General features: G+C 35.0%; 7 protein-coding genes across 7 annotated transcripts; 4 read left to right on the forward strand and 3 right to left on the reverse strand.

Moving 5' to 3' along the window:
* Positions 1–313: 313 nt before the first annotated feature.
* On the reverse strand, positions 314–529 carry HELRODRAFT_153197 (hypothetical protein; the record flags this gene model as incomplete). The annotated part of the gene is made up of 1 exon (XM_009027977.1): positions 314–529. A coding segment is annotated over one exon (216 nt), but the record flags the coding sequence as incomplete, so codon positions are not given.
* Positions 530–2208: 1679 nt separating this feature from the next.
* HELRODRAFT_193498 (hypothetical protein) lies at positions 2209–5479 on the forward strand (the record flags this gene model as incomplete). Its single annotated transcript, XM_009027978.1, has 7 exons — positions 2209–2222; positions 2600–2708; positions 3356–3493; positions 4021–4117; positions 4434–4548; positions 4989–5215; positions 5402–5479. The coding sequence occupies 6 exons, from the start codon at positions 2209–2211 to the stop codon at positions 5152–5154; spliced, it is 639 nt and encodes a 212-aa protein (XP_009026226.1). The 3' UTR covers positions 5155–5215; positions 5402–5479.
* A 67-nt stretch (positions 5480–5546) lies between these two features.
* HELRODRAFT_193499 (hypothetical protein) lies at positions 5547–9868 on the reverse strand. The gene is made up of 3 exons (XM_009027979.1): positions 9391–9868; positions 8916–9025; positions 5547–6468 (listed from the first exon to the last, which is right to left on the reverse strand). Exons 1-3 carry the CDS (start codon positions 9690–9692, stop codon positions 5822–5824), a joined length of 1059 nt encoding a protein of 352 aa, XP_009026227.1. The 5' UTR covers positions 9693–9868; the 3' UTR covers positions 5547–5821.
* Positions 9869–12467: 2599 nt separating this feature from the next.
* On the forward strand, positions 12468–15720 carry HELRODRAFT_179136 (hypothetical protein; the record flags this gene model as incomplete). The annotated part of the gene is made up of 2 exons (XM_009027980.1): positions 12468–12590; positions 14698–15720. 2 exons carry the CDS (start codon positions 12468–12470, stop codon positions 15718–15720), a joined length of 1146 nt encoding a protein of 381 aa, XP_009026228.1.
* A 417-nt stretch (positions 15721–16137) lies between these two features.
* On the forward strand, positions 16138–17918 carry HELRODRAFT_179137 (hypothetical protein; the record flags this gene model as incomplete). The annotated part of the gene is made up of 2 exons (XM_009027981.1): positions 16138–16553; positions 17615–17918. 2 exons carry the CDS (start codon positions 16138–16140, stop codon positions 17916–17918), a joined length of 720 nt encoding a protein of 239 aa, XP_009026229.1.
* A 2555-nt stretch (positions 17919–20473) lies between these two features.
* On the forward strand, positions 20474–24608 carry HELRODRAFT_179139 (hypothetical protein; the record flags this gene model as incomplete). The annotated part of the gene is made up of 3 exons (XM_009027982.1): positions 20474–20719; positions 22345–22443; positions 24204–24608. The coding sequence occupies 3 exons, from the start codon at positions 20474–20476 to the stop codon at positions 24606–24608; spliced, it is 750 nt and encodes a 249-aa protein (XP_009026230.1).
* An 896-nt stretch (positions 24609–25504) lies between these two features.
* On the reverse strand, positions 25505–26629 carry HELRODRAFT_179140 (hypothetical protein; the record flags this gene model as incomplete). The annotated part of the gene is made up of 2 exons (XM_009027983.1): positions 25505–25616; positions 26175–26629. The coding sequence occupies 2 exons, from the start codon at positions 26627–26629 to the stop codon at positions 25505–25507; spliced, it is 567 nt and encodes a 188-aa protein (XP_009026231.1).
* Between the last annotated feature and the right edge of the window lie 329 nt (positions 26630–26958).

Consider the following 26958-nt stretch of genomic DNA (forward strand, 5'->3'; position numbering starts at 1 on the left):
AACAAAGATATAATAAACGGACAGGACAAAGCAGAATAAAAGCACTTTGCCAGTTAAGTACAAAATTAGGGATGCATCGGATTTAGTTTTTTCAAATCCGGCCGGGGCCGGACTTGGCCGGATTTAAAATTCAAAAACCGACCGGGGCCGGATTTTAGTTACTATTTTACATACGTTAGAAAAAATACTCTTATTTACGGTTATCTACATGTTGAACACCAAAAAATAACACAAAGCATAAAGTATTGATTGTTTTTTATTGAAAAAATTCCACTGTACAAAAAAAGTTTATTATTTCACATGTAAATAGTTAAATAAGAGAAGCATTGTATTTTAAGAATATCAGCTTCTCAGCGTTGTCAGGGAGCAGTCTTGTGCGATGCTCAGTGATGATGTCTCCAGCCGTGCTAAACAATCTTTCGGATGGTACACTTGTTGGTGGAGGTGCTAGGTAAACTTGTGCAACCTTTGATATGGTTGGATACTTTGTAGTGTTAAACTTCCACCATGTAGCTGGGTCTTCCTGTCGCTGTAACAATGGTTCTCCCAAGAAAGTTGAGAGTTCATCACTGATGCTATCTTGAAGTGATCTGTTGTTAGAAATACTCGTTACTTCATTTTCCAACATATCTTCGAAACAGTCCCACAATTTTGAAGATGATTCATCAACACGTCTTTTTTTGTTGGCTTTTGGGATTGCACATCCTCTGATGTAGACTCTAATTCTTTGTTATTTTGAGGTAACAATTTAGTGGCAGCAAGCACAACTCCTGCCTTCGCTTAGGTACAAGCTGTATCGTTCAAGAAGCGGGTCTTAAACCTTGGATCAAGCATTGTGGCTACACTGTAAACTCGGTCATTTATAATGTTTTGGAACCTGGTGTTGATAGCATTCAGCAGTGTGGCCTTCATTGTTTTAATGCCAGCATCCCGACTTTCTTTTTCCAAAACTAATACCAAAAGATACACCATTGGAATAACCAAAGATATAGATGCTGATGATGAGCTAACTTCTCTGGTAACCTCCTCGAATGGTTCCAAAACCGCAGCAACAGTTTCAGCAACAGACCATTGATTTGGTGACAGGATTTCAGGAGATCACTAACACCACGTTGACTTAATATACCATCGTTGATACAGAGTTGAACCGTGTGGGCAAAACAAGGTGCACTTTTAGTGTTTCCATCTCGGAAACATTTGGTAATATTTGCCGCATTGTCTCACAAAACTAAATAACATTTGTTTCGTGGAATGTTCCAATTTTCGAGTTACCTATCAAACGCTGACAGTAGATTTGCTGCTGTGTGTTGACCTGAATATTTTACACACTGCAAAACATAACTTTGGCGTTCGAACGTAGGAGTTAACCAATGGGCTGTCAATCCCAAATATGACTCCGTTGTTATGTCTGCTGTCCATGTATCTGTTATAAACGCAAGACTCAATGCTCCAGCTACCTTCTTCAGTGATGAAGATGCTTTTTCAAAAAGATCAGGAATTACACGTTCGGTGAAATACTTTCGAGAAGGCATGCTGTACCTTCTCTCCAAGGTTTTCATCAAATTGATAAATCCTGATTTTTCGACGACCTGGTAAGGCTCCATATCTATCGCTATCATTTTAGCAATCGCCACATGGATACGCTTAGCATTGTCATTGTTTATATCCCAAGGTTTTTGTTTGTCAAATGCTTCTCTAATCTTTGGCTGGGTGGGCTGGATTGATACATTTCCTAGCAAACTCGCATCACTGTCATTTGAGGTGGCATCTTCGCATTCTACGGCTACTGCAATCGAAGACTTTAAACTGTTCATATTATCATACTGAAGTGGATGCTTTGACCTTAGATGAGTAATCAAAGAAGACGTTGAGAAACTTTTGGGGTTATCAGGCTTACCCCGCGACAATACTGCATTGCATTCCTTACAAACTGCCTTGGATTTATCGTTTGTTTTAACGTCAAAAAACGCCCATACAACTTTTCAGCCATTTTTATAAAATTCACCAATAATAAAAAATGCTTAATAAATATATTGTTCTTAAATTATGCGCTTTATAGCTGCATCATCGTCATATACTATTATATATAAGTGCACAATTTCTTGTAAACAAAGATCAGCTTATAATTTATGCATAACCCATGTTATAGCACAAAGAAAATTGTCCAGCTCAGCTCACAATTAGTGATGCTGTTATTATGTGCCATGCATGCACGTGCACAAGTTCTTTTACACAAAGATCAACTTATAATGTATGCATAACCCAAGTTAAAGCACAAAGAAAATTGTCCAGCTCAGCTCACAATTAGTGATGTTGTTATTATGTGCCATGTAAGCCTAGCCTAACCTTTAACATACCATGTTCTTAAATTAATTATGTAGTATAATATATCACGTGCACAAATTCTTTTGCACAAAGATCAGCTTATAATTTATGCATAACCCATGTTATAGCACAAAGAAAATTGTCCAGCTCACTTCACAATTAGTGATGTTGTTATTATGTGTCATGTATGCTTAGCCTTTAACTTATTGACATAAAATTAATCGAATTCAATAAAATTTTTTTTTTCAATTTATAAAATTTTTAAATGTTGTAGACGCTTAAATCCGGCCCTAAATCCGGCCGGATTTAAAAAAAGGTCGGATTTTGGCCGGGGCCGAACTTCGGTGCATCCCTACACAAAATGTTCATCATGCTCATGTAAAGTTCACAGCAAATATTTTTTTATCTTAATCTTGAGGTACATTCAATACGTTGTTCTTTTTTTATTCAAAGTGTAATGTCCTTGACTTATAGATCATACTATTAATTTATTAACTTAACATTAATATAAATAAACTTAAATGCAAACTTATATATATAAGGAAAATACACGTTAAAATAATGCATTAAAAATTGTGAATCTAAATTTTAATTTTTTTAAATTATACATAAAAATATAGTTTCATGTTTGCCACTAATGTTTAATATAGTGAATAAAAGTATGATTTCATCGGGATTTCATGTCTACCAAATCACAAAAAGTACACTTTTTTATGCCTACTGTTCATATAAAAGTTAAAGTAAAATATGAGTTTGGCAGAAAAATAATATATAAATAAATGTTTATTTTTAATAATTAAATAAAATTTCAAAATTTCAAAAAATTTTAAAACTACTATTTTTATCTCTACACTTATACTATCCTATACTGTAGTCAATAATGATATGGTGATCTATCTATATCCTATAACCTTTCATAGTTATAAAGGATAAGTCAGGTCAGCTCTGACCGTCCTCTCCTTGTTGCTTATATTTGTTACCGTTATGAAATATTTTTTTCAAATTTTTCAAATTTTCATAAAATTTGAAGGTCAACTACCCTCTGCTGCGTCTGCGAGAAGCTGGCCACATAACATTCACCATTGGTCCGGAGCAGGGAAAAGTGTACAGCTCAAAGCACGGCTACCCCTGCACAGCTGACTACGGCATCGATCAAATTTCCGTGGACGTAAGTTGAGGAAATTAAATAACTTTAATGTTCTTAAATTTGAATATCATTTTGTTTCCTAGGCAAACTTCTTCCACTTTTGTATTTCTTCTTACACAACATTGTACGATGATAATGGCGGTAGGGTACGGTTTATATACAAATTTACTGTAGAAAAATTGCCAACTAAAGGCCTTACCCTTACTAACCCTATCTATCTCTTCTTTCTTGGGGCTAAAATGAGAGTTTGCTAGGGTTTATAAATGAATTTTCTAATACTGCAAACAACACATTATAGTTAATGAACAATAAGTGCTGAAAGAGCATGATCTAACTTATTAGTTTCCCAAATAAAAAAAATTATGACATGAAAAAGCTAGTAAAATAATCAGTAATTATAATATTAATAAATTTATTTTAAAAAATGAATAGTTTTTTATAAAATAAAAAAAAATCAGTTCAAGTAATCTTGTTAAATTAATATTTTTAGAATAACTGCACAAATTATAATTTTTTTCTAAAAAATTTCTCAACTAAAAATAAACCAGAAATTAGACGGATTGATAATCCCTGGAGGATGGTGTCCTGATTATTTGAGGAGAAACAAGAAATTTGTGCAATTGGTGGCTGATATGGTTCATTCGGGCATGTTCAAACTGTTTATTTGTCTATTTTATAATACTCCATTAAGTAGATATTATTAATCTTTTTATTTATTTATTCATTCATTCAGTCAATCATTTATTTATTGATTCACTATTAAGTGGTTCATGTCCCAGAAAATGAAGTTATTATTCCTTACTATTATATTAATTAGTGAAAATTATCTAAAGGGAAGTGAAGAAATAGAGAGAAGAGAGGTTAAAAAGAGATAGAAAGATAAGAAGAGAGGGAAGGTGTGAGAAAAAATCTGTGTATCTAATTTCTATTTCACTTCTTTTCTAATTTCTTTCTTGATTAGGCAAATTAGTTGGTGCCATCTGTCACGGTCCGTGGATGTTGTGTTCTGCTAAGTGCATCAAAGACCGCAGATTGACATGTTTTGTGGCTATTAAAGACGACGTTGAGAATGCTGGGTAGTTTAATCTTATCTTCCTTCAGTAGAAATTGTTATAACTTATAGAAACAAGTTGGTGGTAGCTTCATTTTCAGAATGTTCTTGTAGAGATTTTTGACTTTTTATTGTTTTTATTCTTTTCTTTCTTTTTTTCGTTTTTTTTTAATTTTTATCACTTTTTCCTGTTTTCTTTTCTTTTTTCTAGTTCTCTCTCACTTTCTATTCGTTCTTTCATTCTCTCTCTCCCACCCTCTTTCCCTCTCTCTCTCTCTCTCTCTCTTTATTCCTCTATCTTTCCTTCTTTACACATCTTTTAATACTTCTTTTACTTACTCTCTCTATTTCCTACTTTCTCATTCATTCCTTCATTAAGTTTTGCACTTTTAGTTTCTTTTTTACTTTTTCTTTTCTCACACTTTCTTTTTTCACTCTCTCTCTCTCTCTCTCTTCGAACAACAGAGGCATATACGAAGACAGTTCAGTGGTGATTGACGGCAACCTGGTGACCTCACGAATCCCCAGTGACCTTCCGGATTTTTCAAGGGCGGTTCTTCAAGTTTTGACCTTGCAATGTCAACATTCGAAGTGTGACATGTGCACAGGCGATATTAAAGAAAAATTATAATGATTTTATTGTTGTTATTACTTTTATCATCATTATTGTCATCTTTTTATTATTAATATTTTTATTAACGTTATGATTAAATTTGTTATTACTATTATTATAATATTGTTGTCGTCGTTATTGATGTTTTTGGAAATTTCCTTGAAAATGTTGATAATATTGATGTTGTTCGTGTTATGCTGTTATTTTTCTCGATGTTGTTCATCTTGTTGTTGTTTATTTAACGGTGATTTTTTGCTAATGTTTTTTTTTTTGGAATAAAATTTTTTGGACAATAAAAGTTTAATAAATAACCGTTTTTTTAATGGTGACGTCATTAGCAATATTAATATTATTATTATTAATATTGATTATAATTATTATATTTATAATTAATAAAAAAATGGTAATGATAACCAGGGTACTTTTAATTGGAAACACCAATGGTGACAAGAATGCATAACAGTTGGAACAATGCGTATAATAGTTATAATAATAATAATAATTTTATTTAACAACAATAGTATCAATATACTTGTAATGGTAATGATAATAAGAATGCTAATAACAATATCAATAAAATATAATGATAACGTTGATTTAACTATATAATGAATTGTTTGAAGGGTTAAATTGAAGTTTCTATGCATCACTTGGATATATGTATATATTATGTATGTGTTTGTTTTTAAATATCAGTTTCAGCTTGTTTATGAAATCTGTTGTATATAATTTTTTTGCTACAATTTTGTTGCAAATGTTTTTGTTGTGTTTGTTGCGTGGTTGATGTTGTGACGGTTGGGTTGCAGTCGGATATGCAATCTATTTTTATCCTCGGACCGCAACTGTTAATAATTGGTAGTTGCTGTTGTGTTTTGAAGTTGTTGACGAAATTGTTGAGATTTGTTGTTGGTGTTGGCAACGTTGAGTAACCCTGCGGCTGACCCAACAACATCGAGTGTTGTGACAATTGTTGTTGTTGACGTAGCAAGTTATTTTTAGAATATCCATCATTGTTGCTATTGGTATTATTATTATTATTGTTGTTTTCGTTGTTGTTATTGTTATTAGTGATCGTCGAGGCCAACAAACTGTCCTCAACGGCGTCAAATGAAGACCGGAAAAGGAGCTGATGATGATTGCTGCATTTCCGGCAGCCATTTTTCTTTTTGCCGCCGGCGATGATGACGTCATTTTTGGTGGATTTGTTGTTGTTGTCACTGCAACATCGTTGTTTTAGGCAGATTAGTGATGATTTGAAAATGGCCATGATGATTTGGAGGATGGTGATGACACTGGCGCCCGTGAAGAATGCCATCAAGCCGCCTAATTGCGCTGTAGTCATGATAAAAATTGTAATGATGTGGCAGTGACGGTGGTGATGATGATGTGGAAGTGGTGATGATGATAGTGACAGCAGTGTAGCATTACTAACGCATGTGATGACGACGAGAACGCCTTATGCAACGAAATGAAGACAATAGTTATACCACTAATCGGTGATGATGATGATGATGTCGATGCAACAAGTGTAACGGTAGTGATGATGTTGATAACGACGACTACGGGAATCTCATAAATAATAACAGCAACAACAGTAACATTGGTAATGAAGAGTGATAGCTATGAAGATGAAGTGTAATGATGATGATGATAACAGCACTGATAATAACAATAATGACAACGACGATGATGATATTAGTGACGATGGTGATGATAACGATGATGGTGATATTGATGACGTAATTATGACGTAATAATGCATACAACGTGGCCAATGATAATGAAGAATGAATGATTTTCTGGAACGAAAAAAGAAAGAAAAAGGAAACTGTATTTCTGTCTGTCTGTCTATCTCTTTCCACCTTACTGTACTATGAAGAAGTGCGATGAGATGTGATGATGTTTTCATGTAATGAGTTGCAAATTGTTGTAACTGTGTTTGCAGTAACTGAATACTATTAATTAAATAATAATAATCATTAATAATTTTTTGTGATTTTCTTTACTACACTTCAAAGTACATTATACATACATCCATCCATACATACCTACATACGTGGATGCATGTTGCATGCAACATTATGCAACGTAATGTAACGTAGATCTTAATTTGTTTTGTGTGTTGTTGTCATGTAAGTTATTATTATCATTATTAAATAATAATAATAGTAGTAATATAATAATAATAATGTGGGTGTATGTGAAAAGATCTCACAAACCATTTGTGACGTTAACGTTACTGTAATGTAATGTGATGTTGTTCAATCTATTGTGTAATACATTGTAAAGTGTCATGTAATATGTAATATAACTTAACGTGTAATGTAGTGCAGCATAATGTAATGTGTAATATAATGTAAGATGGGAATCACATGTATAAACCCACCCTCTCAATTCTACATAGTATTTCCATTAGTTTTTTTACTGTTATTTATTATTATTATTCACTGTTGTTGTTATTATTATTATTACTTTTTCTCTATTATTCGTAGTGTTGTGTCACAGTCATTATCGCCATCATCACCCAATACATCAATCATTTTGAATGACAGACGAACGATAAAGCAGTGTCACGTGCACAGAACTCAGATCACGTGCACAGAAGCTAGATCACGTGCACGGAACTTAGGTCACTAGCACAGAGCTTAAGTCACGTGCAATGCAATCAGTTAACGTGCGCCTAGTTTAAGTTCTAATTAAACAAACCAAGCATATATCCATTCAAAAAACAGCTATACGCTCGTTCATAAGTAACGTACCGTACAAACATGCATAACACATGCACACCTACAACCATGCATGCAAAATTTAACTCATTTTCACATATGCGTTAACAGGGCTGAAACTAGGAGATTTGTCGGGCGGGGCGAAGATTTAAGTTTTCCGCCCCCTCCCCACCAAACAATTGTTGTTATACTACCGCAACCGCAAGCTATTGTTTAAACGCAGTTGTTTAAATTACCTATAATACCGGACTGTTGGGGTCGAAAATTTTGCTGGAGTCGGAATTTTTTGGGGACCCAGAGTCGGATATTTTCTATCCAACTTCGAATCCGGAAAGCTTTTTTATTTTTTATTCTAAAAGTATTTTTTTAAGATCGTGTTTTTCGGAAGATAAATATGGGTAGCGTGTTCAATCATATATATTATCAAAAACGAATGCTAATGCGAATGAAATCACATTATTTTCTTTTTTTATGTTTTAAAACATAAATATAAAGTAATTTTACTAAGAAAAATATTTACATTTACTGATTTTAAATGTTTTCTTAAAAGTGTTTTTCATTTAGTAGTAATATTCAAGTAAAATGTTGATGCAAAAATTGAACAATATTTTTGAGTCAGGACCCGGAGTCAGAATTTTTTGAGAGATCTGAGTCGAATATATTTCATTCGATTCCGACACTCTGTAAATTGCGCACCACAACCTTGCTTTTTAATGAAAACGTGGATATTCACGTAAAAATGAAAAAAATCAAATTTATTTTAATCCAAATTTTGTAAATACCCTTTTTTAATCTTTTAAAACTTTTTAAGTTTTCCCGCCTCCTGAAATTTGCCGCCCGCTTGCTGATTTCGATTCCCTCATTGACCCGCCCTAGTTCCTTGCCTGTGCGCTGAATGCAAATAAATAATATTTCTGAGGAGAAAATCGAAATTTTTAAAACTCCATAAATTTTGATTCGGCGATCCATTTCAGTTAGCTTTGTTTTCAGTTTTCGCTTTATTTTTTATATTTGCCTATTCGATAAATGGTTAATGCATTGTTAAAAACTAACACAATAGTTCGGTCCATTCTTTAGAAGTGACATCTGACAAACATTCTTGAAAGTTTAAAGAGGTATCCACCAAGTTTTCGAAGCTCAGGTCTATCTCGGCGATGTTTTGCCTGATATGAGATGGTGTGTTGTTAATGTTGTCACTGTGTTAATGAGGAAAGATGTCATTGCATTATTATTATTACCATTATTGTTTTTTATTATTATTTATAATTATAACAATTATTGTTATTATTGTAATTTGTTAATAAAGTATTAATTGTTATTAATATTGTAATTTATTATTATTGTAATTTATTATTATTATTATTATCAATATGAATACTGAATGAAACGGCAGTTTTTGTTATTAAAAATGTAAATTTTTAATAATAATAATAATAATAATTATCCTTATTATTATTAAATTTAAAATTGCTCAGCTATCATAAATTATTAAAAAATGATATCACTGTATTTGAACGTGAGTGTATACCTGATTAGTTCATTATTCTCGTGACAAAAGGAACGGACATGCATGAGGTTGTCTTTTAAGTTTTTATACGCCTGTATTAACCCCTGGTCAGTTCTATTCAGTTGATGTGTTGGATCGATTGAATCGGTAATTTTGTCAAGCAAATCGGTAGTTTCGGTTAATTTTGTTGTGAAAGACATTGAGGATAAGTCGATATTTAGTCGCTTGGCAAGGTCGGATATTGAGTACTGTTGCGTTTGTTGTTGTTGCTGAAATCGTTTTTGTTGTTGTGGTTGATTATGCTGTTGTTGATGAGTTTGCATTTGAGATCGCGTATGTCGAGATTGCGTGATTGATGAATCAAACTCATCGACAAGACGAGCAACAAAGTCGTAGGTATCGTCGTATGGTGCTCTGTTTACTTGGAAATGGTAGTTGTGGATGTGGTGATAATAATTTAAAATGTTGTCGTTGTGAATGTTGATGTGGCTACTGCTATTGTTGGCTGCCATAATTAAGTTGAAAAAAGGCTGCTTTGATAGTGGTAGTTGTGGAGAACGAGTTGAATAATCGTTCAAATCACCGGCGATAGTTGAATAGAAGTTGCTCAACATGTTGTCTATGAGTAAGGATGACCAAATTTGTTTTACAGTAACCGATAATCGAGACCAGAGATGTGCGAGTTTTTTTGAGGTTATGATTTTTAACTCGTGTACAATTTCGGATAATTCGCTTATTGCTCGTTTGCTAGATATCATCTCTCTGGAATTGAGTAAATCGGATTTTTTCAACTCATCGCTTTTTAAAAACCGTTGAAAAAGTTCGACCGACGCCAAGATGTTACCGTATGCATCAGTATATTTTGTTTGTATGATGTTCATTTGGTCGGTGATGGTTGATTTAATACCGGAAACCGTTTCGTGTAACGTTTTGTTTAAATGCTTTAATTCATTTGATTTGTTAATGATGTCGTGAGCAATTTTGTCGGTATTAAACTTACGAAAGAGGGTGTCGTGGCGCTCTAGATTAGACACTGTTTTCAAAAAATCAATTTTAGAATTTGTGTAACTTTGATCGCTAGAGTTACCTGCCCTCAAATATGAGCTTTTTAACTTTATCTGAAAATCTAACAAACATTCAGTGAGGCGCGCAATATTTTTACCGATACCGTCTCGATATTCTTTTGCATTTCTATTTTCCTGGACTCTAGCCAGAGCACTGTAGGGGAGTAATTGCATATCGTAACGACCATCAGGGGTCAGATAATTTTCACCACCAAAATCCAAGCTATCTTCGTCCATGACAATTTCGGTCTTCAAAATATTTTTCGTAATAGGTGTAGACTCTTGAAGAGCTGAGAGAATGATGCCACAACCATCGTTTGCTGTGATGCCATTAGAAAGTTCTTTTGATAACTGAACGTCAGTTAAGTGGTAGAGAATTGTTCTTTCAAGAGATTCGACCGGAGGTTGAAAATGTAACTGCTCAATGGTACTATCTAATTGGGTTACTAGACCAAACGCATTGTTCACTAGGGGGCGAATTAGTTTGTTTAACAGGGTTTCGTAATGTCTGGAAAAACCTCTTTTAAATGATTCTAAAGTTAATTTGAGGCCGTAGAGTTGGAAATTGACCCTGGGCGTCAATTGTTGTAGCAGACTGTTTAATGCTTGTTTTGAGTTTAGCATGTTGGCCTTTAACTGGTTCATTTTTAATAATAAAGATTCTAGAGATGTAGAAAGAATCGTTATTTGGTCGGTATCTCGGTATCGAGAATCGATCGAAGTTTTTAATTCGACGTTGGCGCTCGTGCATTGTTCGGCAGTAATCTTTTCAAAAATATTCATCGTAAATGATGACGACGACGATAAAGACGATGACGATAACGAGGAGGATAAAGATGATGACGATGTTGATTTTTTGAAATAAGAAGAAGCTGCAAACTGTTGTTCTGACGTTGAGAAATCCCACTGATAATGAGGATAATCGCAGGTAACACGTGAAGATAATGGCGACGACCATGTTGACGATGAAGAAGACGATGATGGTTGTAAAGATGATGATGGTAATGAATAAGATGATGATGATGATAATACTGATGGTGGAGAAGATGATGATATTGGAGTAGGTGATCTTGGTGACATCTTGATAAAAATGCACTGACCACAAATATCATCGGAGTTATATTCGAAGTCATCTGCATTTGTACGTAAGTATTTATGTTTGTTTGTTTGTTTGTTTGTATGTATGGTATGTATGCATGTGTGTATGTAATAATGTAAGTGCGTAACTTGGTGTTTACGTACACACGTGACGTGTGTTTATGTATGCTAGCAAAAGTAAGTGTGTGTGTATTTGTATGTCTTTGTGATTTGAAAATAATGAATTTTTAATGGGGTTTTATTACGCTCAGCGTTATATTATCTAGCGGATATTTTTATAATGTATAAATTCTTGTTATTTTTTGTTAATAAAACCGTGTTTAATGATACATTTTCTTGTTTGTTGCTAATGTTGTTGTTAATATAATTGTGCTTTGTTGTTGCTCTTGTATATGCTTATATATATATATATATATATATATATATATATATATAGAAAAAACGAACTACAAACATATTAACGCCAAACATTCGGTAGAATTTATAGAATATTGTAAATATATATATATATATATATATATATATATATATATATATATATATATAAACATGGCGAGATCTGCTGTTATAACTGAATTGCTTTATTTTTTATCGAATAATTTGAATTCACTAGAAGACGAAAATTTGGTTTCTAACACTTGCGATTTTTTACAAGTGAGGATATTGCTTTTTCTACTAGACTTTTAAAAATTGATATTGAGCTATTGAAAATTGAAAAACCCGAAAAATTTGTGATGACACGTGGTTCGTCTAAAAAAGACAAATTAATCGAATGTATAACGTTACTAAAATAAGTAATAATCAATTAGTAAAATGCTCAATTTACTTGGGTATTTGCTTGGAAAAAGTTACATAAATGGAAAATTGGATTAAAAAAAAAATTGAATTTATAAAAAAAGAAATAAAAGAAATGATAAATATACAACGGTTAGAAAAATGAAATCTATTGAAAGTAACAATAAAGAAATAGAAGCGCTTAAACTGAAATTAAGCAAGTTAAATGAAACTTGGTCGATAGAACATACAGTTCCCGATCGTACGCTCTCGTATGCTGCTCATGTTAGCAAAGAAAATTGTAAAACACAGCCAGCAAACCTCTGGTCTGAAGGCGTAAACTCCCCTGTTGAGAATATTGAAATGAACTTCCATTTACACTGGTTAGTAGAAACAAAAAAAGACCGCGTTTAAATAATAGCGATATCACTGAAGAAACCGAACAGCCACTTAAAATTGAAAAATTACATCACAAAATATTTGGGAAAAATTCTGAACACATTAAATTAAAAGCTAAAAAATACCAAAATTTTACCTTTATCTCGGCAACGTTGCCAAATGTGCAAAAGATGATGTAATTGAAGAATTAAAATCTAACAATATTAATGTGCTGTCATGCAACCCAGTTTTTAAGAAAGAACAGAACGAAGGGAAAAAATTAGATGAGAACAACAAATCAACATCATTCAGAATATGCGTTGAGAAGAACGACCTAAATAAAATCAGGGATCCAAACATTTGGCCATCAGGCGTTATTTGACGAGATTTGATTTTTAACAAACCGACAGTGGAGCCGGACAAAAATTTACCTCAAAATACCAGCAATAAATGACGACCGAATAACAAATTTAATCTTCGAATTCTGTCTTCAATAAATAATTAACTAAAATTTAATTTTATTAACATTGACACATTTTTATTCTATTAACAATTTCATTTTATGCTATTTTATAAAAATTCTCGTTACATTATCCGAACATTGAAAAGTTATTTTAAGTTACACGGTAACTGAGCCTACAAGAATTAATTTTCTTTTTTTGGTCCCCGAATCATTCAATTTTTTTGCTTTGTATGATTGAATAAAAATGATTTGATTTGAATTAATTTGATATATATATATAGTGCAATTGTTTTTCATCACAAGAGATGACGTTCTTTGGTTGGAGTAGTATATTCATAGTTTAATACTATCGTTTTCGTTGGCTGCTTGGGCGTTATTTTTTATGATTCCTTTCATGATTTTTATCCTGTTCGAAAGCGGTTGACATGTGATTCTTATAATATATTACTGTTATTTTTGATACTTTTGTTACAATAGTAATATATTAAGTATCACATGTCAACCGCTTCCAAACATGATGAAAAAATCATGAAAAGAGTCATAAAAAAAAGTTCATGCAACCAATGAAAACGATAGTATTAAACTACGAATATACTACTCCAACCAAAGAACGTCATCTCTTGTGATGAAAAACAACTGCACTTGTAAACCAGAATCGATAATGGATCATAGCCATCTAATATCTGTATCTGTATCCAAGGATTTGTGGAGCGCCCCTATTGAATAACTTCAGAAGCGCTAGCTTCACTTGAGAATGTCAAAACAAATGATGTTTTAAACGTTTCTTGTAAACATGTCGGCTCATGTTGTTGAATTTTTTCAAATTTACCGGTAATCAGTTCCAGATTTTTGCAGACAAAACAGAAAATCTTCTTTTCCCACAACGAGACTAATTGAATTTAGGAAGCATAAGATCATTATTATTGCAGGATCTCAGTTGACTCAGATTTGCAATTTCTGAAACTAACTGTAGTTGTTTCCTTAGATAAGTTAAAGTGTCACCAGCAAGACAATCTCTGACTAGAAAAACTAGTTTGAAAACGATTCTTTTTGGCATGCGGAGCCAGTGTAAATTATCCCTGATGTATGATGAAATTAAATCGAATTTCAAAAAACCAGCAACAAGTCTTGCTGCAGCGCTCAGAACAGACTGCAAATCAGGGATGCGTTGACACCCAATGGCATTGCAGTAGTCAATTCTTCCCCAGATAAAACTACAAACGAGTGCTTTTGTTGACTCAACTGTCAAGAAACGTCTGATGAATCTTATTCTGTGGAGTTGGTAGAAACGTCGCTGGCAAAGTTGACTAATATGCTTTTCGAATAAAAGATGAGGATCCAGTATGACTTCAAGATTCGTTACTGGATTTTTGTAGTAATTTAAACGGCTGAGGCCATGCCACGCGGCCTATCAGCTTATATCATCAGCTTATAGATGACAACGAAAGCCAGCTGCTTCAAAGACGTTGACGATATCTGCAGTGTACATGATGTATAGCAAAGAACTAAGTACTGAATTTTGTGGTACACCGCAGATCAATTCTGAAGAAGCCCCGGAAAAAAGTTGATCTATCGGGCGCGAGGACTGCTTCGTCTCTCGGTGTCGCACCCGACCCCAAGCCTAGGTTGTCGACGCCCGCATATGTCTCCAGTGATCCTCCTCTCGACCTGGATCACTCTGGTGTTTTTGACAAGCTGACGGCCGTGCTGAAATGTGTACCGGTGTACGACCATATCCCTAAGCCATGCAGGGAGAAGTTCGCACATGATCTGAACGCCTTCCTGACGGCTGTTTGTAATGACCCTGGTGATCCGGCTCACTGTTTTTTCCCATACGTCTTACAGAAGACTTCCAGAGGGGATCGCCTGGTCAACCAGGGCAATCTGGTCAACAAGCGTCTAAGCGAATATTCAACTATTGGTCTTGAAACCCTGGTACTGTGCTTTGATGGATCACAAAAGCTTAACCCCGATCGGTGGATCAACGCTGTGTCATCTTGTATTGAACAGAGAAACCTGTCCTCGGCTGTCAGACATGATCTGAACGCCTTGCTGACGGCTGTTTGTAATGACCCTGGTGATCCGGCTCACTGTTTTGTTCCATACGTCTTACAGAAGACTTCCAGAGGGGATCGCCGGGTCAACCAGGGCAATCTGGTCAACAAGCGTCTAAGCGAATATTCAATTATTGGTCTTGAAACCCTGGTACTGTGCTTTGATGGATCACAAAAGCTTAACCCCAATCGGTGGATGAACGCTGTGTCATCTTGTATTGAACAGGGAAACCTATCCTCGGCTGTCAGACTTGTCTGTTCGCCGGATGGCCTGACGGAGAGCTCGCCAGCCACTTTCAATAAATTTTGTTCCATCCACCCAAAAATTCCGGTGGACAGGCGGGTCTTCCCCGCATTGGCACCAACGGCTGGTTGCGTTTCTCCCGCCGAGGTGCTGAGGGCCGTTAAATCGTTCAAAAACGGTTCTTCCGGAGGCCTGGACGGCCTACGACCCCAGCATCTTAAAGATGTTTTTTCTGGCCCCTACATACATACATCGACTATGATATCGACTTTCTAGGCTCTTTCCTATTTCCTTGCAATAAACGTGGGTGAAAAATTGGAAAAATTTAAATTTATTATGTCTAGACGGAAGGTAGTTTCGAAGCATGATGCCTTGACCCTGCTGCTGCACGCGGCGTACTTGCCTCGTTTGACTTTTTTTTAAAAACGTTGTCCAGCCTTGGTAGTTTGATGCTTCAATGTTTTGATCAAACTCTCCGTGACGGCTTCCATTCGATTTTCAACGTTTCCCTTGAACCGAAAGGTTGGTCACAGGCAACCCTTCCCATCTTTGTTGGTAGCTTAAGTTTAGGTACCATGGTGGATTTAGCACCTTCTGCCTTTTTGGCTTCTGCTGCTGCCACGGTTTCTCTCAAAAATTTGTTGTTGCCCAGAGATAAAATATATTCCAACAATTTCAGAACCCAAGTTTTTGATGGGTCCCGGACCGTCCACGGAGCGGGAATTGGTATTGAAACCCGTTCTCAACAGCTCAGTTGCTAAGCTGCTGAATTTGAACCAATCAAACTTTGATAAGGCCAGGATAATGGCTGTAAAATGTGAGTTGGGATCATCTTGGTTGAAGGCGGTCCCAAACTCTGCCTGTGGTACCAGGCTGGACGACTCTTGTGTTCGTGTCAGTTTGGGACTGAGACTCGATTTACCCATTTTAACCGAGTATGTTTGTTTATGTGGGGCAAATGTTGAACCCCTGGGCTACCATGGTCTTTCTTGTCGGTTGGGCCCTGGTAGACAGGCTCGACACTTGGCCATGAACGACTTTTTGGTCAGGTGCTTTCAGAGAGCAAACATACCCACAATTAAAGAAACCCACGGGTCTCATGGAGGAAGGTAGCCTCAGGCCCGACAGGTATACTATTTCACCATGGGCGCAGGGACGTTCCCTTGCATGGGATGTTACGTTCCCCCATGCAAATTCAAAATATGCGGCTCTTGCAGATAGCAAAATTTTTCAGCCAGTCTGTATTGAGACCTTTGGTCCAACCGATTTTCAGACTCAGAGTTTTCTGAATGAACTCTGTAGCAGGATTGTAGAAGTATCGGGTGACCCATTAGATAAGAGTCATGTAAAGCAATCTTTCTCTATTTTACTTCAAAAATATAATTCTTTCTGTATTTTGGATGGAGCGTTAAAATACCTGTATGTGCGATGCGTTTAACATAGATTAAAGCTGAACCCGGATATGATTATTACTTCCTTATAGTTCTAATCAATTATGGGTTCATACATACATGCATACATACACACATACATACCAACATTTGTTTCACCATACTTCATTAAATAAGGACATCTTATGAAGTCTAGTACATGTGTTCTTACATTCAAAGTTGGATTATTGCAATGTTTTATTCTGTGTTTATTTTATATATAGATTGACTAATCAGATGCAGTCAATAGAGAATCGAGATGCAAAGATTGTAATGGCTTCATCAAAGTTCGAACATATTACTCCAATTTAGCGTGACTTGCATTGACTATAAGTTAAGAAAAGAGTTGTTTTTAGAATTGGTGTTGTAGTTTATAAATGCAAGAATAGCCTGGCTCCCAAATACATTCAAGATAAAATTGTTTCGAGGGATTCCAATGCATCGATTTGGATTGTGTTCGGATAATATAGATCTGCTAAAAGATCCTTTCGCTAAATTGAAAATAGGATCAAAAAATTTTGTTATTGTTGAATCGATGATTTGGCCAGAACATTTACGTTCCCCGGGTCTCTCTCTTGCAGTGTTTCGAAAAGAATTAAAAGCTTATTTATTTTCTCTGGACAATTTATGAATTTATATATCGGCGTTTTTGAGATTTGAAAAAGCGTCAAACGAACACTCATAATAATAATAATAATAATAATAATAATAATAATAATAATAATAATAATAATAATAAGTTTGAAGTTGAAAAATTTGGCTCAAACAGAAAAAATAAAGCTTCAAGCTCTGTTTATTTCTGAAAGTTTAGTGGACATTCGAAGTGTCTTAGATAATGTTACATTAAATCAGGTGAAATATGCTGAAAAAGAAATGCAGATTAAAGAATTAAATAAGAAAATGGAAAAGTTCTGTGATGAAACTCAGAATAGATTAAAAGAAAATGAAAAGTTAGCTAGAAAATGGTCAGATGTATTAAAAGATAAAGTGGAAACGTTAGCTTCTGTGGTTACAAAAATTGAAAACTCTGTAAAGTGTTACTGATACTAAAAATAAGATTAATCTAATAAATGAAAGACAGGAAAGGAAAAATAATGTTGTAATATATAATTTTGATGAAAATGAACCAAGCATCAAGTTAAAGGATTCAGTTTTAAAAGTGTTGTCAACAATTGTAGGTCAAGGACATTGGAAAAAACATCTCTGATGTGATGAGACTTGGAAAAAAACAAGAAGGAATGCAAAAGCCCAGACCAGTTTTAATAAAGTTTAAAAATTATTCAATCAAAAACCTTGTAATGGAAAATTGTGTGAATCTAAAAAATTTGCCAGATTTTAAAAAAGTGATTATTAATAATGATTTGCCAAAGGAAGACAAAGGAAATTAAAACCATACTTGAAAAAAAGAAGTCAGTCAAGATGATGCTAGCAAGTGGATATTTAGAGTGAAGGGACAACTTGGAGATTTCCATGTAGTGGCCTTCAAAAGGCAAAATTTATTATAAATATTAATGAAAGAGTGAAAGTAAATATCAATGAAAGAGTAAAAGTTAATTTTAGAGCTAGTGCACATCCTCAAAATCTTGAAATTGTTGATTCAGAGGTGGGAATGAAGATTACATGTCCAAATGATATAAAGAGAAAAAGACAAAAATGGACAACAGAAGATTATAAACAAGTAATTTGGGCATACCAATCAGCAAAAGTAGTAAAACAAGATAATAAAACTCAAAATACTTATGAAATATGGAGAAATAAAAATTTGAATAATTTTCCTAATATGACTCCCAAAAAACTAAACAACATGAGAAGATTTATCATAAATCAAAATAAGTTAACTACGGCTAAGATTGAAAATATAAATAATGAAGTGATCTCAATGGCCAAGACCCATGATCAACAACATCAGCAGCAACAAGATAAATTAGTTGATGCCTCAGATAATCAGAAAATAGCCGCAGCTCAATTAATTACAAAAGATCAATTTAGAGATGATGTTCAAATTATGATAAATTAAATTCAACAAAAGATGTCAGAGATCAGATACACAGATAACAAAAGAAAAAATGTCAACATAATCTTACATCCATACAAAATCTCCAAAGACTTGGAGGTAGCAAATAAAGCTTTAAAATATCTATTAGAAAAAAGTAGTCCTAATCTTACAGATTTAAATGTTATGATTTACACAATTGCAATTGTTATTGCAGGAGAAAAAGATGAAAAAGCGGAGTCTTATCAACACATAAAGATTCAACCTTGGAAAAAAAGAATACAACAAACAATTGCCAATTACAGAAAGGAACTTGCTTTGATAAAAAAATTTATCAAATTAAATTAATTTATCAATTATAATTAATTAATTTATCAAATTAAATGAAAGGACACTCTAATCCTAAGATAACAGATGAGGTGGCTAAAATATGTGAAAATTATGAAGTTAAATTAGACAAATTAAATGAAGTCCAGACAACAATTATAATGAAATTACAGGCTAAAGCGCAAAGACTTAGAAGTAGACGTAGTGATCAGTTTTTACAAAATATAATGTTTAATAATAGTAGCAAAATTTTTACAGAAAAATAAAAACAAGAAAGAAGAAAGTATTGATCCTCCTTCATTGACAGAAATTGATGGCTTCTGGAGACAAATTCTAGAAAATAGGGTATATCACAAAAATGAAGCAGACTGAATTACAGATGTAAAAAAGTCACTTAATCATTTGGAGAAAAGTAAATGGAAAGACCTCACACTTGATGAAATCACTAAAGCTATTAAAAAATCTTCAAATTGGAAAAGCCCAGGACCAGATAGAATACAAAACTTCTGGATTAAAAAACTAACAGTGATTCATCCTGCATTAACAGAGGCTTTCAATGCAATAATTAAAGATGCAACACTTATACCAAAATGGCTGACAGAGGGAGTGACGTATTTATTGTCCAAAGGATCAGACACTAGAGACCCTAGCAAATATAGACCAATAACATATTTGCCAACGATGTTTAAAGTTCTCACCAGTACTATAACAGAAAGAGTATATACCTATTGCGAATGAACTGTTTTCTCCAGAACAGAAAGGATGCAAAAGATCTTCAAGAGGATGTAAAGATCAGCTTATGCTAAACATGGCAATTATCAGATCAGCAATAAAAGAAAAAAAATCTAAATATGGCATGGATCGATTATAAGAAAGCATTTGATAGTGTCCCAAATTCCTGGATTTCGGAAGTAATGTCTATATATAAATTGCCAAGTGATATCAGATTATTCATTGAAAATTCAATGTCTAATTGGAAAACCAGAATGTGTCTCTACCACGACAAAGGTTTGTTAATCACAGACACTATACAAATAAAAAAAGGAATTTTTCAAGGAGACTCACTTTCACCATTTTTATTCTGCATGTCTTTATTCCCACTTACTGGTATCCTTAACAAGCAGATGTTAGGTTATAAAATATATGATCAATGTGTTGGCCATTTACTGTACATAGATGATCTGAAACTATTCATGCCAAACGAAGATCAACTAAGAAGAGCACTACTGATTGTGAAGAACTTTAGTACAGATATACAAATGATGTTTGGAATAGATAAATGTGCCACAATAGAAATAAAGAAAGGGACAGTGATGGTGTTGATGTTGGTCCTGAAACTCATATCAGAGGTGTTAATGCAGAGGAGACGTACATATACCTGGGAATGAAAGAGGTGGAAGGAATTCAACAGCAAATGATGAAGGAGCAAATAAAAAAAGAGTATAACAATAGAATAAGATCCATATTAAAGACCCAGTTGAATGCCAAAAATAAAGTGATAGCCATTAACAGCCTAGCAATCCCGGTTATGATTTACAGTTATGGTATTCTTGAATGGCGGAGATCCGAACTGCAGGCGATAGATAGAAAAACAAAAAAATTACTCACAATGGGAGGAGCACACTACCCAAATGCAGATGTTGACTGACTACATATTAGCAGGAAAGATGGTGAAAGAGGCCTCATTGGAATTGAAGATTCGTTTGAAAAATCTCTGATAGATCTCAACTCTTATATTCAAGCAAAACAAGATAAACATGTTAAAATAATTGCAAAAGCTGATGAAAAAAAAAGAAATATTCAATTTCAAAGGAAGTGGAAAAAATAAAACGTTTGCACTCCATCCATGAAGAAATTAACAAGAAAGATTTTAAAAAACTACAAGAAAGCAACCACAAAAATAGATACAAATGTAAATCACTCCACGGTCAATTTATCAACAGTACCTATAGATAAAAAAGAAATTGATTTAACATACACATAAAAATGGTTACAAAGTTCAGGTCTGAAAATAGAAATGGAGAGTCTTCTGATTGCAGCACAAGAGCAGGCTTTAAGCACAAAGTATTTTCAGAAAAAAATTTTGAAGCAAAAAGTGGATGATTTATGGCATGTGTCACAGACAAGTTGAAAGCATCAGCCATGTGATATCAGGATGCACAGTAATGGCACAAACAGAATATACTAAAAGACACAACAAGGTTATCTTCACTGGATGATGTGCAGAAATTTTGGACTGGAAACAACTACAAGCACGAACCACAGAAGGTTACAAACTATGACAATGGAAAGATCCTATGAGACACCCCAATTATAACTGACTGAACTGTTCAGGCAAACAGACCAGATATAATTATCTATGATAAAAATGAAAACATATGCTTACTGATTGATGTAGCGGTGCTCGATGATAATAATGTTATACAAAAAGAGATTGAAAAAATTTGCAAATATAAAGATCTTCAAATTGAAATACAAAGAATGTGGCATACAAAAGCAAAAGTAATTCCAGTAGTGGTGGGAGCTCTTGGGACAGTTAGTAAAAATTTTGAAGAAATGCTAACGATTACCAGCACAGGCTGAAGTTCAGAAAATAGCATTACTAGGAACAGCAGGAATTATAAGAAAACTACTTGGATGAATCTCTTTGGGATCTGGATGAACCCTGGATTCACCATCAACCAGCTTTTAAAGGCTGTGCATGTCAAACATAAAAATAATAATAATACTTATGTTCTTTTGTTCATTCCTGTTTTCGTTCATTAGTTCATTCAATCGTTTATTCATGTTTTCTTTTGTTTCTTTGTTTCATTCCTTCAATCGTTCATTTTTTGATTGATTTTTTTTATAATTTTTACATTCATTCGTCCTTTCCTTTTTTTTCGTTTATTCATTTATTTATTTATTTATTCATTCATTCATGGTCCGAATTTTAAATCAGTCGTCAGGTGTTGAGAAAAAAAAAGGAGCAGCTGAGTAAAAAAAATTGTGGATGATATTACGCTATAAAAATGTAAAAAAATTACGTCCTAAATAATAAAATCATGTCATAAACAACTACGATACCACCACCATCACAACAACAACAAGTACTACAACAACCACAATAACATGAACAACAACAACAAGCACAACAACAAAAAACAACAGCAACTACAAAACCAACAACCACAACAGCAACAACAACAAATAAACAACAACAACTACAACAACAACCACAACCACAAAAAAAACAACAAAGGCGGCAAAGTTAATAACATCAACAATAAATATAACACAGTGGTGCAATATACCAGAATGAAAATACCTTAAATAAATGATGAGAACACTAAAGTACGCATATACACACACAAGCACACACACAGCACACACTTATATAGGGTGACAAACATGAATACACGTCTATATAAGTGTGTGGGTTATATATATCTATATCAGTGTGTGGGTTAGGGTTATATATATATATATACATACATACATATATATATATATATATATATATATATATATATATATATTCATATTTCCTTTCCGTCTTGTTTATTTATTTATTTATTATAATTAGAAATGTTTTTACTATGGGTTTTTCCAAAAATTTTGAAATACCTTTAAAGAACCTTTGAACATATATGCAGTTTTTTTCATCAATCGTGTATCTGTGATAAATCCAGCAGGAACCAATATCATTATATCATCTTTTATAACCTGTACCCTGATCTATCAATCACACACACACCACACACACAGATGAGCAAAATTTACTGGCTGTTCCTTCGAGAAAACTTCAATTTGGAATGCGAGATATTGCAGTAGCTGGACCTGCCGTATGGATAGTCTGCCTTTGTCCTTGTGAAAACCGGGCCAGGGTCTTAACAGTTTAAGAAAAACCTTAAAACTGATTTGTTTTCATTGAACAAATGTCAATACAGATATAATTGTTTTGTTTTCCATTTTGTAGCTTAAAATTGAGAGCGCTTGTGAGAATATTTCTATTTAAATTTGCGCTTTATAAATTTGCCTGATAATAATAATATTTTTATTTGCTTCTCAGAATTGAAAATTAAAAGAAGGAAGGATGACCATAATAAAATTTATATAGAATTCATCTAGTATGGCCACCTAAACAAAAATGTTCAAAGTTCATAAAAAATTTTCAGCCAATAATAAAAGAAATTTTCCTAAATAATCAATAAGAACCATGTTAGGTGTTAGTTGTTAGTAAATTAAACAAACTCAACTATGTTAGCAAAACAGGTGTTAGTTGTTGGTACGATGTTTCAGGCGTTAATTTAGAGCAATGTTTGGTATTTATCCAGAAAAACACAGAACAGACATCACATAGTTATCTATATATTTAAGCAATATATATATACAACGACATTGTTTTACAGAATAAACCGAAATGATAAAATGATACATGACACATCCGCTCGATCAGCAATCAACAACAGTCAATGTCATTATTCAACAAATAAATTTTTAATTTATTTTTAAAATTTGTTTCATTAATTTCATTGAATGGAAAACCATATTTTAAAATAGACTTCCAAATTTTTAGCCCCTTACAAATGATATGAGTATAAAGTATGTATGTTTTTGATTTATTTGCTAATATATTATATTGACGTCTAGAATTATTTATCCGAATAAATAATTATTGAAAATAGAAGGAAGTTTGTTTAAAAGTTGTTTATATACAAAATTGGCTGTATAATAAAAATTTAATTTATCAAAATCTAAATTTTTATTTAGTTTGAATAGTTGATGTGTGTGAGCATCTTTTCGAGAAAGTGTGATGATCCTAATTGCTCTTTTTATCAGAGTTTTACAGAAATTGTAGTTGATTGATACATACATACAATACATACATACATACATGCATACATACATACATACATGTTTGTGTATGTATCGGTGATCTGAACGCCTTGCTGACGGCTGTTTGTAATGATCCTGGTGACCCTGCTCACTGGGTTAGATTCCACTGTTTTGTCCCATACGTCTTACAGAAGACTTCCAGAGGGGGTCGCCGGGTCAACCAGGGCAATCTGGTCAACAAGCGTCTAAGTGAATATTCAACTATTGGTCTTAAAACCATGGTACTGTGCTTTGATGGGTTCAATAATGCCAAATCACAAAAGCACAACCCCGATCGGTGGATGAACGCTGTGTCATCTTGTATTGAACAGGGAAACCTGTCCTCGGCTGTCAGACTTGTCTGTTCGCCGGATGGCCTGACGGAGAGCTCGCCAGCCACTTTCAATAAATTTTGTTCCATCCACCCAAAAATTCCGGTGGACAGGCGGGTCTTCCCCGCATTGGCACCAACGGCTGGTTGCGTTTCTCCCGCCGAGGTGCTGAGGGCCGTTAAACCGTTCAAAAACGGTTCTTCCGGAGGCTTGGACGGCCTATGACCCCATCACCTTAAGGCTGTTTTTTCTGACCCCTTGCCAATCGACGACACACTGAACTCCTTAACCCAATTCATTAATTTGATCTTATCTGGAGCTTGCCCACTCTCCGTCCGCCGGTTCTTCTTTTGAGGCCGGCTAATAGCTTTACATAAGAAAGACGGAGGGGTCAAACCGATTGCGGTCGGGAATGTTTGGAGATGGTTGGCCGGCAAATGCCCCTTGGCCCCGGTCGTGGTCGAACTCAAGACCAAATTCTACCTGACTCAGTTGGGTGTCGGGATTAAGGGTGGCGCTAGGCCGCTGTTTATGCAGTTTGAAGACTGGTCACCGACCTCCCCGATCAATGGGGGTTTCTGAAACTGGACTTTAAAAATGTCTTCAACGCCTTGAGAAGAGACTCGATGTTGGAGGCTGTCAAACTTTTTGCCCCAATATCTATAATTTTTGCCATTCTGCCTATGACGGAGTCTCTTTTCTTGGCTACCACTCTTGAATTGTAGAATCGTCCGAGGGGGTACAGCAGGGGATCCTCTTGGTCCTTTGCTGTTCGCACTAACTCTTCATCCACTCTTAGAGAAAGCTTCGTCCACTTTCGTTTGCGCTTATCTGGATGATATCAGCATTGTTTCGGACGGCCCAACTATGGCCGATAGCTACGAATATTTGAAGCATAACTCCGTTGCAATTGGTTTAGAGTTAAACATTAAGAAATGCAAACTTCACTGCCAAAGTTTATTTCAGGTGCCACATGCGCTGGCTGGAATACCCAGAGTTGGTGCATCAGAACTGAGTTTTTTAGGCACACCCTTGGTCGAGGGCGATTACCAAATAAAGTTTTTTGACCAAAAGCTCTCTGAGCTCAAATTCGCCCTGGGTCGTGTTTTCTGTCTTTTGGCTCATGATGCCTTGACTATTATCCGCAATGCCCTCAGTTTGCCCAAATTGATGTACTTCCTGCGTACATCCAAACTCATTGAACCTTCTAAATTGGGCGAATTTGACAGAGCCCTGCGCACCGCGCAGTCGTCGATTTGCATAGTTCAAGTGACCGACAGTGGTTGATCCCAAGCTCAGCTGCCGGTGCAATTTGGTGGGCTGGGGTTGCTTTGCGTGGTTCAGCTGGCTCCAGTTGTTTATAATTCTTCCGCCGCTGCCAATCTCGACCTGAAGTCTTCCCTGCTCCACCGGTTTTTTCGTTGCCGCAATATTCTCCACCCAGTGTCTGCCCCGGGGGACCGTACGCACGTCCAAATTTTGAACGAAGAATATAAAAAGATCTTTCAAAATTTGTTGTCTTCATGCTGCGACGATTTTTCCACCGCTTGTTTGTTAGCTATGTTCAGCGTTGCCAGCTGTGGGTGGTTGAGATCGTGGCCCAACACCTCTGTGGGCACCAGGCTTGACGACGAGTCTGTGAGATTTGCCATTGGCTTCAGACTTGGCCTGGTCATTCAAAATAAATACACGTGCCGATGTGGCGCTGAGGCGGACGAGTTTTGGCACCACGGTTTGGTTTGTCGCCTGGGTGGGGGCCGTCAACTACGTCACTCAGCATTAAACGACTACAGTTGTTGGCTCTTCTCCAAGGCTTCAATCCCAGTTCTCAAGGAACCATCCGGCATTTCTGCGCATGATGGTAGGCGCCCGGACGGATGCACACTAATACCTTGGAGAGCCGGTAGATGTTTGGCGTGGGATGTTACAGTTCCTGGCACCCTTGCCAAACGATATGTAAACCTGACAAGTAAAGAATGCGGTTTGGCCGCGGCCAGGGTAGCGGACGAGAAAATGAAAAAATATGGGAATGCCCTCCCCTCGATAGAATTCTTGCCATTATGTATCGAGGTTCTCGGCCCGATGGACCCCAACACCCTTAAATTTCTTAAGGCAATATGTAAAATGATCAGCGTCAGATCAGGGGCCAGAAGGGAACTGTTTTTCGCAACTAACCACATTTCGTGCTTGTTGTATGGGTTCCTGCTCGTCTGTGTGCTTGAAAATATCCAACTGAATGCCGACATGTGCAATTAACGACAAATCAAAGTGTTAATCCATTTGTTACATGATGTTTGACGGTTCAGTGTCACTCATCATGTTTTGGTTTTAACATACATACATACATACATACATACATACATACATACATACATACATACATACATACATACATACATACATACATACATACATGCATGCATACACACACACATACATACATTCATTCATACATACATACATGCATGCATGCATACATACATACATACATACATTCATATATACATACATAAAATACATTCTTATAGTTGTATATCGGTATCTCGTGTTGTACCGTAATACCAGTAATTCAGGT

This window comes from Helobdella robusta (assembly GCF_000326865.2).
Source record: "Helobdella robusta unplaced genomic scaffold HELROscaffold_52, whole genome shotgun sequence".
NCBI lineage: Eukaryota > Metazoa > Annelida > Clitellata > Rhynchobdellida > Glossiphoniidae > Helobdella > Helobdella robusta.